The 14771-nt window shown below is 37.6% G+C and overlaps 1 protein-coding gene across 4 annotated transcripts in view; it reads left to right on the top strand.

Annotated features, from left to right (window-relative positions):
• Eda2r (ectodysplasin A2 receptor) overlaps positions 1-14771 on the top strand; it is a 63187-nt gene that overhangs the window by 44632 nt on the left and 3784 nt on the right. For 2 of the 4 annotated variants that reach the window (XM_005401579.2, XM_013502892.1), the window contains exons 5-6: positions 3227-3391; positions 6064-6453. In XM_005401579.2, coding sequence (XP_005401636.1) covers positions 3227-3391; positions 6064-6443 — 545 coding nt within the window. In that variant the 3' untranslated portion in view covers positions 6444-6453. Of the gene's footprint in view, positions 1-3226; positions 3392-6063; positions 11022-14771 lie in introns of those variants that run through there. The other 2 variants (XM_013502894.1, XM_013502891.1) reach the window with 2 other exon arrangements.

The raw sequence follows: 14771 nt of genomic DNA, 5'->3' as shown, positions 1-14771 counted from the left end.
TGTTCATGAACTCTCTGCCTACTCTTATTTCTCCTTCTTCATCTGAGCAGTATCTATTGCAGATGTTCATTTTTGGATTGGATCTTCAAATTTGAACTTCTTTTTTTTTTTTGAGTTCTTTATGTATTCTAGATAATAGCTCTTTGTCTGAAGAATAGCTGGCAAAATTTTTTCCCACACTCTGTTGTCTCTTCACTCTGTTGTTGGTGTCTCTTGCTGGGCAAAAGCTTTTAGTTAGGATGAGATCCCAGTTGATTTCTTGTGATAGTTGCTATGCAATTAGGATTTTGTTCATAAAATTTTTGCCTGCATCAATATCTTCAAGAGTTCTCTATGTTCCATTTAGAGTTTTTAGTGTTTAGTGTTTTTGTTTTAATATTTAGATCTTTCATTAATTTTGATTTTATTTTAGTGTATATATACAGTGAAAAATATGGGTCTAGTTTTAATCTTTGGCATGTATAAAGCCAGTTTTTCCAGCACCATCTATTAAAGAGGCTTTCTTCCAGAGAAGAAGGTGTCTCAAGTTGTTTCTGCATCTTCTAACCTGTTCCATTGATCCTCAGGTCTGTTTTGTTTGTCTGTTTATTTGCCAGTGCCATCCTGTTTTTACTTACAGTAGCTTTGTAGTGTAATTTCAAATCAGAGACTGTGATGCCTCCTGACTTGCCTGTGTTGCACGTAATTACCTTTACTGTTCTAGGTCTCTTCTGATTCCAAATGAATTTTAGGATTTTTTTCTCTAGATCTGTGAGGTATGTGAATGGTATTTTGATTGGGAATGTATTAAATCTGTTTAACAATTTTGAAAGTATGGTCATTTTCACTACATTGGGTCTTCCTACCCAAGAATAAGGGATATCTTCCATTTTGTGACATCCTCTTCAGTCTCCTTTTTCAAAATACAGCAGTTTCATCTTTTACTTTTTGGTCAGACTGATTCCTAGGTGCTTCTTGTTTTTGGATGTTATTGCAAAAGTTGTTGTTTCCCCAATTTCTTTCTCAGTGTGTTTCTTATTCATGTATAGGAAGGCTATTGATTTTTGGTTTTTTGCTTTGTTTTGTTTTGTTTTTAATTTTTTTGTTTGTTTTTTGTTTTTCTTCTGTTACTGGGTATCAAACTCACGATCTTGCACTTGCCAGGTAGGCGCTGTGCCACTGAGCTAAATCCCCAGCCCCTGGAAAGCTATTGATTTTTGAATGTTGACTTTGCATCCAGCTATGCCACTGAATGTAGTTAAAAGCGTTTTGGTGGAAAGTTTTGGAGGTCTTCTATATAGAGTATCCTGTCATATACAAATAATAATTTAACTTCTTCCTTTCCTATCCTTATTACTTTTATTTAATTTCTCTGGCTAATGTTTCCAGAATTATATTAAGAGTAGTGACAGTAGACTTCCTTGTCTTGTTACTGATTTTAGAGTGATAGTTTTCAGATTTTGTTCATTTAGTATGGTGTTGGTTGTTAATTTGTCATAGATAGCTTTTATCAGATTGAAATAAAGAGCTTCTATTCCAATTTTCTTTAGTTTTTTATCATGAATGAGTGTTGGACTTTGTCCAGTGTTTTCTTCTCTGTTTATTAAAATGATCACAGCGTTTTTGTTCTTGGTTCTGTTAATGTGGCATATTACATTTATTGATTTGTGTATGTTTTTTATTTTAAATTTGGGTGAATCTTATTATTTACACAATCTACTTTGTTGTGTTGTATAATCTTCTTGATGGTTTACTGTATTATGTTTGCCAGTATCTGAACTAGGACTTTTGAATCTATGTTAGGGAGAGTGGCCCAAGAAAGAAGTCTCTTTCTTGCTGTGGTATTAGGGTAGTGTCTGCTTCCAAGAATGAAATTGGGAGTATTGCTTCCCTTTCTATTTCATTAAAGTATTTGAAAAATAGCCATATTAGTTCTTCTCTAAATTTCTGGTAGAATTCAGCAGTGAATCCATCAAGCCTGAGCTTTTCTTTGTTGGTAGGGTTTTAATTACATCTTCAATTTCATTGACTGATATTTATTTTGAATTTTTATGTTTTGTTGTTTCAGCTTTAGTAATTCATAGGTATCTAGGAATATGTCCATTTTTTCTGCATTTTCTATCTTATGAGAACAAAGTTTTCAAAGTAGCATAGGTGATATTCTCGGTTTCTACAGGATCTGTTTCAATTTCACCCTTTTCATTCTTTTATGGATTTGAGTCTTTTCTTTCCTTTTATTGATAAAGTTCACTATGGATTTGTCCATTTTATTTAATCTTTCAAACAACAAACTCTTCAATTCATTGATTCTTTGTATTGTTTTCTTAGCCTCCACTACATTAATTTCTGCTCTGATCTTCATCACTTCCTCCCTCATATGAGCATTCTGTTTGACTTGCTCTTCTTTTTCTACAAGCTTGATGTTTAATATTAAGTTGTTTATTAAGCTTGCTCTGTTTTCCTAACATGGGCATTCACCATTATAAATTTCTTTTGTAGGACTGCTTTCATTGTGCCCCATAAGTGCCAATATGTGGTATTGACATTATTGTTTAGCTGTAGATATTGTTTAATTTCTTCTTTAATGTCACCTGTGACCCACTGGTTGTTCAGGAGGGTGCTATTTAATTTCCATGTGTTTATGAAGTTCTTGTGGTTTCTTTTGCCACTGATTTCCACTTTCATTGCATTATGGTCAAATAACATATATGGGATAATTTCATTTCCTTTGCATTTACTTAAATATGTTCTATGAGCTATACTACAGTTTCTTTATCCATTCATCTGCTGATGGACATATAGGCCACTTCCAAAATTTAGCTATTGTGAATTGTGCTGCTGTGAACTTGGATATGCATTTTTCCTCCTGTAGATTTTTCTATTAATGATATGCTATTTACTTTAAGTGCTATATTGCATTATACCTGTTGGTTATAGTAGAATTTATTTATCCTGTGCTTATTGATGAAATTTTTAATTTTTTATATCACTAGATGTGGCATAACTGTGGGATACATGAATCTTTGATTATACTAATTTATACCATACCTGCATTGGGTCTGAGTTCTTCTGCTTTGTTCTTTATTAGTTTTCCTTGCTCTACAAAGAAGTAAAATCAGCATGACAGCCATAACTGGGTCAAGCCTGAGGGAGAGGGTGATGGCCTAAGGAAGTCAATTTCAGGCCAATTTCAGTGTGCTTGTTGACTGCAAACACTATCTAACCTTCCCCACTTTTTGTCCCACAGGTGCTTTTCAGTTGAGCTTAGTGAAGGCAGATGTACCCACAGTGCCTCCACGGGAGGCCACACTTGTTGCACTGGTGAGCAGTTTGCTGGTGGTGTTTACCCTGATCTTTGTGGGACTCTTCTTCCTCTACTGCAAGCAGTTCTTCAACAGACATTGCCAGCATGGTAAGGGTGGCTGTTTCACTTTTCTCATGAATCAGAAGTAAAGCTCTTATTGGCAGAAGAGAAGAACTTTTGGGAGCTGAGAGTTAAATGGCCTTACTTAACATATTGGAAAAACCCAAGGGTGGTCTTCTCCAGGCTTGGCCTGTGGAATTAACTGTGATGGCAATAGAAAGCATGGGACTTGAAAAATGAGCGAGGGTGACTTTGGGAGTTTTGCAGACATTTCTTTAGATTACAGGACATCACATAGGACCATGATGAGAAACTCCATGCGAAAGAAATCTGAAGACCCAGTTCTAAATTTATCTCTAACTGATTATGTAACCTTGGAGAAGTTATCTTGCTTTTATGAGCTTCTTTCTCCCTAGTCTTTAAAATAAGAGATAAGATTGGATGAGTTGGGATTTCTCAAAGTTTTTTTTCAATTCTGCATATCTATACTAATAAATATAAGTGCTGGAGCATGTGAGAAGGATGGAACACTTAGCTATATATGAAATATTATTTTAATAAAAGAGGATGAGGTCTAGGGAAACTTTCCCTTTCTTCCTTTTCCCCTTACCCCACCCAAATTCTTCTTTCCTTTTGAAAAATTTCATCCCATTTGACAATATCTGTTGTACATTTTGGTCCTTATTTACTCTTTCAGTTCCTCATACTAAGGAGACAATGTGATGTTTACACACGTGAGTGTGATTTATGTGCACCCATGTTTATAGCATCACAGTTGTAATAGCTAAATCTTGGAAACAACCCAAATGCCCATCAACTGAGATATGGATAAAGAAGATGAATAGATACACAGATAGATAGATAGATAGATAGATAGATAGATAGATAGATAGATAGATAAATTTGAGGCATTTCTAAGTAAGTGGATGCAACTTGATACCATATTCTTTTTTTTATTTTAAAGAGAGTAGTACATGAGACACAAACAAACAAAAAAATAGAAGAGTAGCAGCATACCAGTATCATGAACATAAAAACCAAATCAAAGCAAGAACATTCAAAGTGATACAGGGTCTCAAAACAAATTAATACAAATCGACAGTGGTTGTTACATTACATATCACTATCCTCAGCTACATTGCTCAGATTATCAGATGTAAGAAAGAAAGATTGCTCAAACCATTAAAGAGAATAAGAAAATAATTCTTCAATAAAACATTAGAGATAATACAGAGTTTCACTAGACAAGATGGTAGGAGTTCACCACTGTAATTCCATTGCATATTGTTACCTTCAGATCATTTGCTCAGACAACCAGACACAAGCATGCAAAGTCGATCAGAACATAAAAAATTGTGAGCATTAACTGTTCATTTCAATACACTATTGGACAACAGCAACACAGTCATCGCAGATATTCATATATATATTTATGTTTTGCCTTCCTTCTTTCTTTTTTCTTCTTTCCCTCATCCCAGCCATTCCTTCCTTTGAGCAGTTTCTTTCCCTTTCCTATCATCTATTGTAAATAGATGTAAAACGTTTTGAGTTTTACCTAGTCTTTCAAGTTCCTACAACAAGGAGACAATGTGATGTTTATACATGGGAGTCTGATTTATTTCACTTATGAGTATGGTCTCTAGTTGCATCCATTTACCTACAAAAGCCTCTAATTTATCTTTTTTTAATACCTGAGTAATACTCCACTGTATAAAAATACTACAACTTTTTAATCCATTCCTCAGTGGATGGGCATCTGGGTTATTTGCAAGATTTAGCTATAACAAATTGTGCTGCTGTAAACACAGGTGCACCTATTTCGCTGTGGTATGATGAAACCATATTCTTAAATGAAATAAATCAGACTGTTGTGTAAGCATCACATTGTCTCTCTGGTGTGAGAAACTGAAAGAGTAAATAACTTCCCTTTGTCTCTTTATGACTTTTCTCAAACTCTACTTCAATCTCCTCTACTTTTTGGTAGCTCCTGGGACATTGTAGCTATTTCAATGCCTGAAACTCATATCTCAAATAAGAGCTGTTTTCCAGTTCCTGAGCATGGGCATGAAACATATGCAATGAAGATTTGGGCCCCAGAGTTTATCAAGATGATTATGAGGGGCAATCTGAGAATTGACTATCTTCCTGCTCTTCTCTAAGAGAGAAGAGATGAGTAGCAGTCTTCTGTTCCCCTTTTTTTTCCTCAAGACAAGGATGTGTTACCTTCTAGGCATATGAGGGAAGACAGCTTCCTTACAATCTCCATAAGGGTAAGAAGGGCTAGATTTTTCTAATTTGGGAAGGATCTTTATCAAGAGTGACTGACTTACACACATACTAAGGCTGTGTAAGTGAAGACACTGGGTGGATTAGAATGGCTATAAAGTGTAAGAAAAAACCATATGGACTGTGGCAAACCAGAGAGTGCATCCCCTACTGAAAAGGGAATCTATTAGTCAGTTCTAGCTCTTTGTTGCCATTTGGAAATATTCAACATTCCAAAACTTCCTTAATGCAGCAAAAGGTAACGTCAGTCTGATACTCCAGCTTAGGTAGGTTACTCACATGTCACCTCAACCTGGTCCTAGGTGTTCTAGCTCCAAGACCCTTCCTTATTTGAGCCCAGGACCAGGTCCCCAAGAAACATAAAATCATTTTTCATAATAAGACCTTCAGAAGAGATGTTGGCTTTAGATGACCCAGTGGCTTTCTACTTTGAGTTACAGGAAGTTCGCTGCAATTTGAGGCTGATGAGGCAACAGAAGAATCTGCCTTCCCCATGCCACCTGGCCAGGAGACCAGTCCTGAGCACCCACTGAGTGAGAGCATCTTTGAGAACAAGCCACTTAACCCCATTCTGGATGACGACTGCAGCTCAACTCATGTCTTCCCCACACAGGAATCCTTTACCATGGCTTCCTGTGCCTCAGAGAGCCACACCCACTGGGTACACACCCCTATTGAATGCACAGAGCTGGACCTGCAAGAGTTTTCCAACTCTGCCTCCTATACTGTAGCTGAGACCTTGGTGGGGAACACAACTGAAAGCTCTGGAGATAGGCTGGAGCTCAATGTTCCCTTTCAAGTTCCCAGCCTTTAACTCTACTGAGGTAAGCTCAAAAGGTGGGACAGAAAGTCCAGAAAGTAATGGCTGCCCCTGAGGAATTTCTGTGTGTAGTTTAATAGGGCTGGAGTGAAGGAACAGCAGTATGTGAGGAACAGTGGTGGGTGGGGGAGTAATTGTAGTGATATTAATCTTTTAAGCCAGTCAAACCTCACACTTCTGGATTAGGTTTAGACTGCCTTCAGTCACAATTTACATATCCCATATTTATCTGATCTTCATAACACTGTGTTTTTGTAAGCAGGTCAAGATGCGTTAGCCTCACTGCATGGAGATGGCAACTGATTTACTTCAAATCACAGGGTGATTCAGTTGCAGAACTAGGCTAGAGCCAAAGTTTTAAGCCTCCATTCTAGAACTCATCCAACTCCACATGCAAATAATCTGTAGATAAGGTCATTTTCTGAAAGCCTGAGCTATGAGACAGGTAAATGGGCAGATTTTAAATTTTTAAGTAACCAACTACTTTTCACAATGCTCATTTCCATATTTCATCAGCTAAGCTATTTCCAACTGTCCCATAACTTTTCCTTATATCCTACCTAAAAAGATATGAACATTATACATTTAAAAGCCATGACTGATACTAAACTAGTCATCCTCTGTACCTTCAAGGTTTCAAGGTAATCTATTCCAGTGCTCCCTGTAAAACCTTCAATCCATACTTAAGTATATTTTTATAATATACTTTGAATATCTCTTATCTGAAATTATTGATACCAGAAGTATTTCAGATTTTTTTGGTATTTTGGATGAATTGTATATACATAATGAGGTATCTTTAGGTTGGGACCAAAGTTTAAACCAAAACTCATTTATATTTCGTATATAAATGGCAAGCAAGTGATTTTATGCAGTGTTTTTAGTGTACTTGCATTTTGACTTCAATCAGTCATGTGAGATCAACATGTGGAAATCGTGGTGCTCACAAAGTTCCAAATTTGGATCATTTAGAATTTTTGGATTGGAATTCACAACTTGTTTCTACACTAAGAATTTATATAGTCCTCCATTACACATTGACAGAGGCAGAGGGTTCACCATTGGTCAATGGGTAGTACAGCTATACTAGTAGATTTGAGCTCAATATAAAGAAAATGCTTTCTGTCTCGCTGGGGCCTGGCTGTGTTCTATGGGCCACACAGACTTCATTTCCTTTCTCAACCTTGTTATAATGCTACAGAAGTGTGAAGGCAGCATTTTATCCCTCTGGAAAGTACCACTTTAGGTTCTTCTAAGGTATGTAGGGCACAGAACTAAACCCAATTTCATGAAGAATTATTCCATTAGTTTAGAACATGGTCAATTTTTCATCTCCCCATGTAAGTGATGTATTTCTGCTCTTGGATACTATACCACTGATCTAACTCATGATTGGGAGGGGACTAGGGAGAGGAAGTAAATACTGAGATTGGCCCCCACCTTTCTAACTTGGCTTTGCTCTCTGCATAGGTCTCTCTTGCTCCTGACAGCCTTAGCTAGTCATTCTTCCTAGACTGGCCTTATTACTATGCCAGACCAGCAACAAGACCTGGGATATGGTGTCCACAAGAGCCAGTACTCTGCAATGGGGTATATTCTATCCCATCTTATAAAGCATTGATTCCTCACCATTTCCCCAGGACTAACCTGCAAGATTGTTTTCTTCCATGTTTCAGCCTGGAGATCCAAATTCCCCAGCCTGGAACTACTGGAAATATTCCTAATTTGACTTGATTGTAGAAAAGCACAGAGGGAATGACATAAATAGAATTAGAGTTTTCCTGCTTATGTGTTGGTCTTGTGAGCTTTAAGAAAGGAGGCTCTCAGAACTTTAATGGCATCCACATAGCCCTTTAGGGACAAAATGAAACCATTTTCTTTTAGCTCCTCAACAGTCTCCCTTCCCAATACCCCAACATACAAACACACACACACACACACACACACACACACACACACACACACAGAGACAGCTCTTTGGAGAAGGCTGGCACCATGATTCCCCAACTCGTATCCTATGAAACTCTATAGCTTGCCCATTTTTTAGGGCCTTCCTCCTTCCTCACAAATAGGTCTATAGCCTTCTCTAGTGGGGATTCAAAGCAGTGGCTTTTCCTTTTAAAATGGGTTTTCCTAAAGTCCTTTTCATTTTTATTTCTTTTCTCTTTTTGTCTCTTTTCTACTCTGGACTTTGAGATGAAGTGAGTTCCTGAGATCTTGGAGGGGCTACTGAAGAGCAAATGTTCTCACTCGTACCTGTTTCTAGGGAAGATCAGGGACAATTTGGTGCTTTCCTGGTTTGGTGAAAAGTCAACTTATTTTTTCTGAGCCTTCACCACCAGTTTTATATGCTTCTTAGCATAAAATGGAATTCTTTTTATGGCCTTCCAGTGGAATAGGACAGATGAGACCCTCAGGCCTCAAGTGTGAACATCAGGTATTGTTTTTTAAGTCTCTTGTCTGTGATGAGACACTTGGGCTGTTACCCACACCCTCAGAATAGCTCGGGTTTGGAAGGAAGACAGGTTTAACTTAGTGGATCAACTGACTACTTTTTTGGGGAGCAGTTTATACAGTTTGGAATGATTGATATGCCTTAATTTGTAAAAACTAAGACTGAAAATATGGCATCATTATCCTGAGTTAAGGATGTTGGAATCCACTACTTAGATGGGTTCTGCACTTTACATTTTGCAATATGCTTTACATTAATCATCTCACTGGATCTTTACACAGTGTCTGAGGTAGGGAAGGCAGGAATTGCCATCTGCAGTTTTCTGAAGAAGAAGCTAAGCCCCAGAGGTAGAAAGGGGCTGCACTTAAGTTACTCCAAAACAAAAAGTTAAATAGCAAAGCTGGTGTGCTTTCGGAACCTCTTTGATATCTTAAAATCTTTGTTTTCTGGAAGACAATATTTTGGATGGGAGGATGTTGGTTTTCTTGGGATATATGTTTCAGAACCACCGTGCTTGGAAAGAAAAAGGGTAAAGCAACAAATAAGGCCCTCATGTCTGCATGTGAGTGAAGGAGGTTCTTTGTCTACCGTAGCAAGCCTGACCTCCCTATTTCCTGCTAGTTTTCCCTGCCCCCTACCATCTACCTGGGTAATTTTTGGCCAGGTCTGAACTCAGTGAGAAGCTACAGCTTTCTATTTGGCACAGTCCCACCAAAGTTCAAAAAGTCAGAATGGTTACAAGGTACAGGGGTGGAAAAGAGTCTACAATCTATCTTGTCTCTCTGCCCCTGAGGTGTGGAAGAGGCGACTAAGAGTGGAGCCAGCTGGAACATTCATCCCTTTTGCTCCCACTCTCACTGCATTTATCCTTTGTGCAGTTTAAGAGTCTCTGAATTTGGTTGGGGTGATTTGTGGCTTAATTTTATTTAAAGGCTAAAGGAGGCAATTCTCTTGCCTACAAGTAGATTGTAGGTATTTAATCAAAACTGTCAATAACAACACTTCAGTGCTTTACAGTTTTAAAATATTATATATATATTTTTTTTGGTACCAGAACTCAAACTCAGGACCTTGCACTTGCCAGGCAGGCACTTATGCCACTGAGCTATATCCCTGGCCCTAAAATGTTCATTCATATACTGTGCATAAAGATGAAGAAACTGAGACCCAAACAATAATGACTTAACCAGGATAATTCACATTGGAGAAAGACAGCCTGCTGTGACCTTCCACTCCCAATGTCAATTGTAGATACCATGATTGAGAATAGAGGCCAGGGAAAAGCAAGTAGAGTAGAAACTGCCCTTGGCAATGGCAGAAGGAAAGATAGGGATATTTAAGGGCCCTCTGACGTTATGTTTCTTCACTAGACACTGCCTAAATGATCTTTAAAGATATACGAGAGCTTTATGAGATGGATTAATGTAGGCTATCTCTACCATCAGGAAAATCAACTGGTTTCATAGACAATTAAATGGTGCCAAAGCAGTAGTAGTGTGCTTCATTGAAAAATGACACAAGATTTTATTGGCATGTTGGTCTAGCTAGGGTAGAATGGGGGATCTCTTTCTGTTTGTCTCCAGTTCTCATTCCTTAGGGCCTATAAGAGTTTCTCTGCCTTCTTCCAGATTCCCCCAATGCACAGCACTCCTGGGTCATCTGGAGGATCCTGTGTATTTTGAGGTGCAATGATCTTGAGTTTCAGCATAGGGCAGAGCATGCAGCTTTCCTCCAGTAGGGGGCAGAATTGGTGTTTTCCTTCTTAGAACATTACAGAACATTTCTGAGCCAAGGTAGCCTTCCTTCTGGGGAATAGGTTCCCAAAACTACCTCCTAGTAACTCCCCAAAGATATGTTCATATGAATTTAGTGTTAATTGAGTGAGCAGAGGAAAGAGGGCGCTCTTCCTTTTTCTATTAATGTATCACTACATACCAGCTAACCTACCAACCCCTCCCACTTCATTATTTTGAAGTGATGTTTTACCTTTAGCTGTCACCTATACATTTCATGACCAGAGAGAGACAAGTTCCTTGGAGATAATTATGGTTTGTGTCTGGATATTCCCTCAAAGCCTCATGCAGTCATGGGGCAGGTTTCTAGAGATTATGATTGATTCATGATCCAATGTTGGGATTATGGGTGTGAGTGTCACACCTCTCTGGGGCGAGTAGTTTGCATACAGTGTAAAGGAGTGAAAGAGGCTGCTTTCCACTCCTCCTGCCCTTGTGCTCTTGTTGCTTTTGCTATGTTCCACCACCATGAACTGTTGCCCTCTGCCATGTGCCACTCTGCCTTGGAGCCAGCCAAGTATGGACTGAAATCTCCACAAACTGTAAGCTAAATAAACCTTTCCTCCCTTAATTCTGGGTGTCAGGTATTTTGTCTCAGCAAAGAGAGAAAAGTAACCAAGACAACATTATTATTCTTTATTGTCTGAAACTTTTATGAAGCTTACAGAGCTGGTTCCTATTCTACAAGTACTTGGTGGCCAATTAAATATCTTAAGCAGAATGGTTAACTATCACCTAGCTCTGACAAAGAGTGTTCTCTACAGCAATAGAACTACTTTTAGCCTTTCATTAAACACATCTCTGAGAACAGCTCAGCTGTGAAATAAATTCTGATTAAAAGCCCTTGGAACAACCCACTAATTAGGGAAATAAAGGCCCTTGATTAGTGGATTGTAAAAAAAAGAAAAAAAAGAAAGAAAAAACATTGTAGTTGGTGGCAGATTAGAAGGAATTGAATTGCAAACCTTCACCCAGCAGCCAGACCTCATGCAGGCATTAGAAAATACATGAGAGCCAAGGTTTAGGCCTTGGTCTTTAGGTTCTTGGTTCTTTTTATTTTGTTTTCTGGGACAGTTTATTTTTATTTCACTGGCTTTATTTAGCCATATCTACATCTTCTGGTCCAGAGGAAGAACTAGTACCCAACAGGCTGATTCACCTTGAGCAGACCCCAGGGGTTCACTGCAGGCCTGGAAGTGATTCAAATCCAAATATAACATTGCACATTTGTGAAAACTATAGTGATAATAACACACTAATATTATAAAATGACACTGTCACTACAATTTCAGTGTGGCTGCTCATAACATGGTATGACTATACCCAGCATTACCTTGATTTCAGTTTTCTGAATTTCAATGATTAGAGTTGGCAAATGGAATAGGGCAATGAAGTTTTGTTTCGTTTTGCTTTTTAAGGTATTTGGGATGAAGGTGGAATAAAGAATGCTGCTTCCCTTTATAATTACTATTTGTCCACAGCCAATGTCATATTTGAGTGTTTGCTCTGGGAAACTTTTTTAAAGGTTTCCTTCTCATTGCCTTTAGAGTGGGACCACCTTTGAGAACTATGTTTTTATATATCTTTTCTTCTAGCCAGTTATTGATTAGTGAAAGCACAGAATGCAATTGATAGAAACATTTTCAAACACCTTGAGACTAGACAATAGATAAGTTGTCCATAATTAAATTAGCTAAAGAAAGTTATTTTTCTTTGGGATGGTGGGTTGTTGAGGATAATTTTTTTTCTACTTTTCCTTTATCATTTTCTCCTCCGTACACTTTGGCATGAATTTTGCATAGTCTGGAAGAGCAAAATTCTTCCCCAGATTCCTCAAGTCCGTGCTACTTAAGAGTGTCAAATACTACAGCGCCACACTTATCAACACACAACCTTTTTACACTGTGATGATCAGCCCTCTCGTCCCTTCTACCTCCATTATCAGAGTCTGGAGTTTCATATTAAATGTAGTTACATTTAATTATGTTTTCCTTATCAATGAGTTATTTATAGAGATTTTGTTAATTTTGAGCAATACACATGTGTGGATATGGGCATGGTTGTACTGTGCAAATATTTCATGTTAGCTAATAAATAGAAATACATTTAAATGCCTTGTTTTTGCCTCTGCCTTGAGAAAATCCAGGTGATTCATTTGGCTTCTGTGTCCTTGCTTAGTGAGTACAGCACGGAATTGTGTTTCTGATCACTGGATGTAGAACTAGGACTGGTTCCATTCATTGACTTGATACCCAGATGATTGGGGGTTATAGTCTAACCTATTCTATTTTTTAATTGCTTATGACATTTGGATTATTGTCTATATATACTACATATCTACTAGAAGCTCTTGTATTCTAAACTAGTATTTCTCAAATAAGGCTCTGTAACTTTAAAAGGACTGGGAACACATCTTCTCATTTCTGCAAAATCGCTAGGAGTTTGTGTGTATCTGTGTTTATTTTCAGTTTTAATTATGCTATTTAAAAATACCAGCATAGGGCTGGGGATTTAGCTCAGTGGCACAGCACCTGCCTGGCAAGCACAAGGTCATGAGTTCGATTCCCAGTACCAGAAAAAAACAAAACAAAACAAACAAAAAAGTACAGGCATATTCTAGCTAGACCACCTGAAAAATTCTTAAGAGTTTTGCTATACCCTTTCAGGGTCTGCATTTGTGTTTACAATTTCGTTGGATTCAAGGGACCACTAAAGGATTATCATATAATTCTAAATTCTAAGCTTTTCTATAATTTTATTTAAGAACTAGGGGGATCAGGTTTGTTTCCATTTTTAATATTCTCTGATCCCAACAAAAATACATGTTGATAAGAAGGTAAGGAAATGAGAGTCCTTATATACAGCTGAAGAAATTATTAAATGTTACAGCCAGTTTTGAAAACAGTTTGGCAGTTCCTCTAAAGGATAAAGCTAAAACTAACATACTACCCATTAATACCACTCCTAAGTATACACTCAAGATAACTAAAAACATATGTATGTCAAAAATCTATACACAAATATTCGCACAAATATCACTTAGGATATCCAAGAAGTGGAAACATCCAAATGTCCGTCAACTGCTGAAGGGATAAGTACATTGTAATACAAATGTATAATTGACTATTATTAAGGAACTAAAAGAATTGAACTACTGACACATAGTATACTGTAGCTGAACCTTAAGGCACACTAAGTAAAAGAAGCCAAATGCAACATACCACCAAATTATGTGATTCTGTTTATGTGAATGTCCAAAAAGGTAAGCTAATAGAGACAGAAATTAAATTAACGATTGCTTGGGATTGGGTATGAGAAGAAGGATTAAGTATTAATAGATATAAGAGATCTTATTCAGAGGAGAAAATGTTCTAAAATTGAGTTATGATGATGGCTGCGAATCTTACTTTCTCACTGCAGGGACAAAGGACTTGACATCCATGAGTTAAAGGGGAAAAGGGTTATTTTAGATCACACTTTTGTAGAGATTTCAGATTTCAGTCCAGTCAGCTGGCTCCCACACAGGTTGACATGGCAGTGGGGAAACAGCTCATGGCAAGGCAAGCAGGAAGCAACAGCACCCAAAGGAATAGGAATATATATATATATATATATATATATATATTCACATTCACGGTGATTCATCTCTTCCCACCAGGCTTCACCTCCCAATCATAGCCAGATATAAACCCATTAGTGAACTAATCCAGAATCATGCACCCATGATCCAGTATCACACTTGTGTTCCAGTATTATATATGCATAATTCACTCACCTACCAGAAGGCCCCTTTATGAATGCAGGAGATTTTTTAGGGGATATACCTAGATAGAAGTAATAATATTTCACCATTCAGTAAAGTTAATAAAAATTGACAGGTACACTTGAAATGGGTGAGTTTTATAACATGTAAAATACACCAATAAAACTTTGCAAAAATATTCTCTGGTTACTGATATGAGCAGATTTGTTGGTTTACCAATTTAATTACTTTTTATTTGCCATTCAGGCTTGGTTCCCTATTCTCTCTCTCTCTCTCTCTCTCTCTCTCTCTCTCTCTCTCTCTCTCTCTCT

The sequence above is a fragment of the Chinchilla lanigera genome, unplaced genomic scaffold (assembly GCF_000276665.1).
Source record: "Chinchilla lanigera isolate Chin_1 unplaced genomic scaffold, ChiLan1.0 scaffold00074, whole genome shotgun sequence".
Lineage (NCBI taxonomy): Eukaryota > Metazoa > Chordata > Mammalia > Rodentia > Chinchillidae > Chinchilla > Chinchilla lanigera.
The sequence above is the reverse complement of the archived record's forward strand: the minus strand, read 5'-3'. Positions and strand labels throughout refer to the sequence as shown.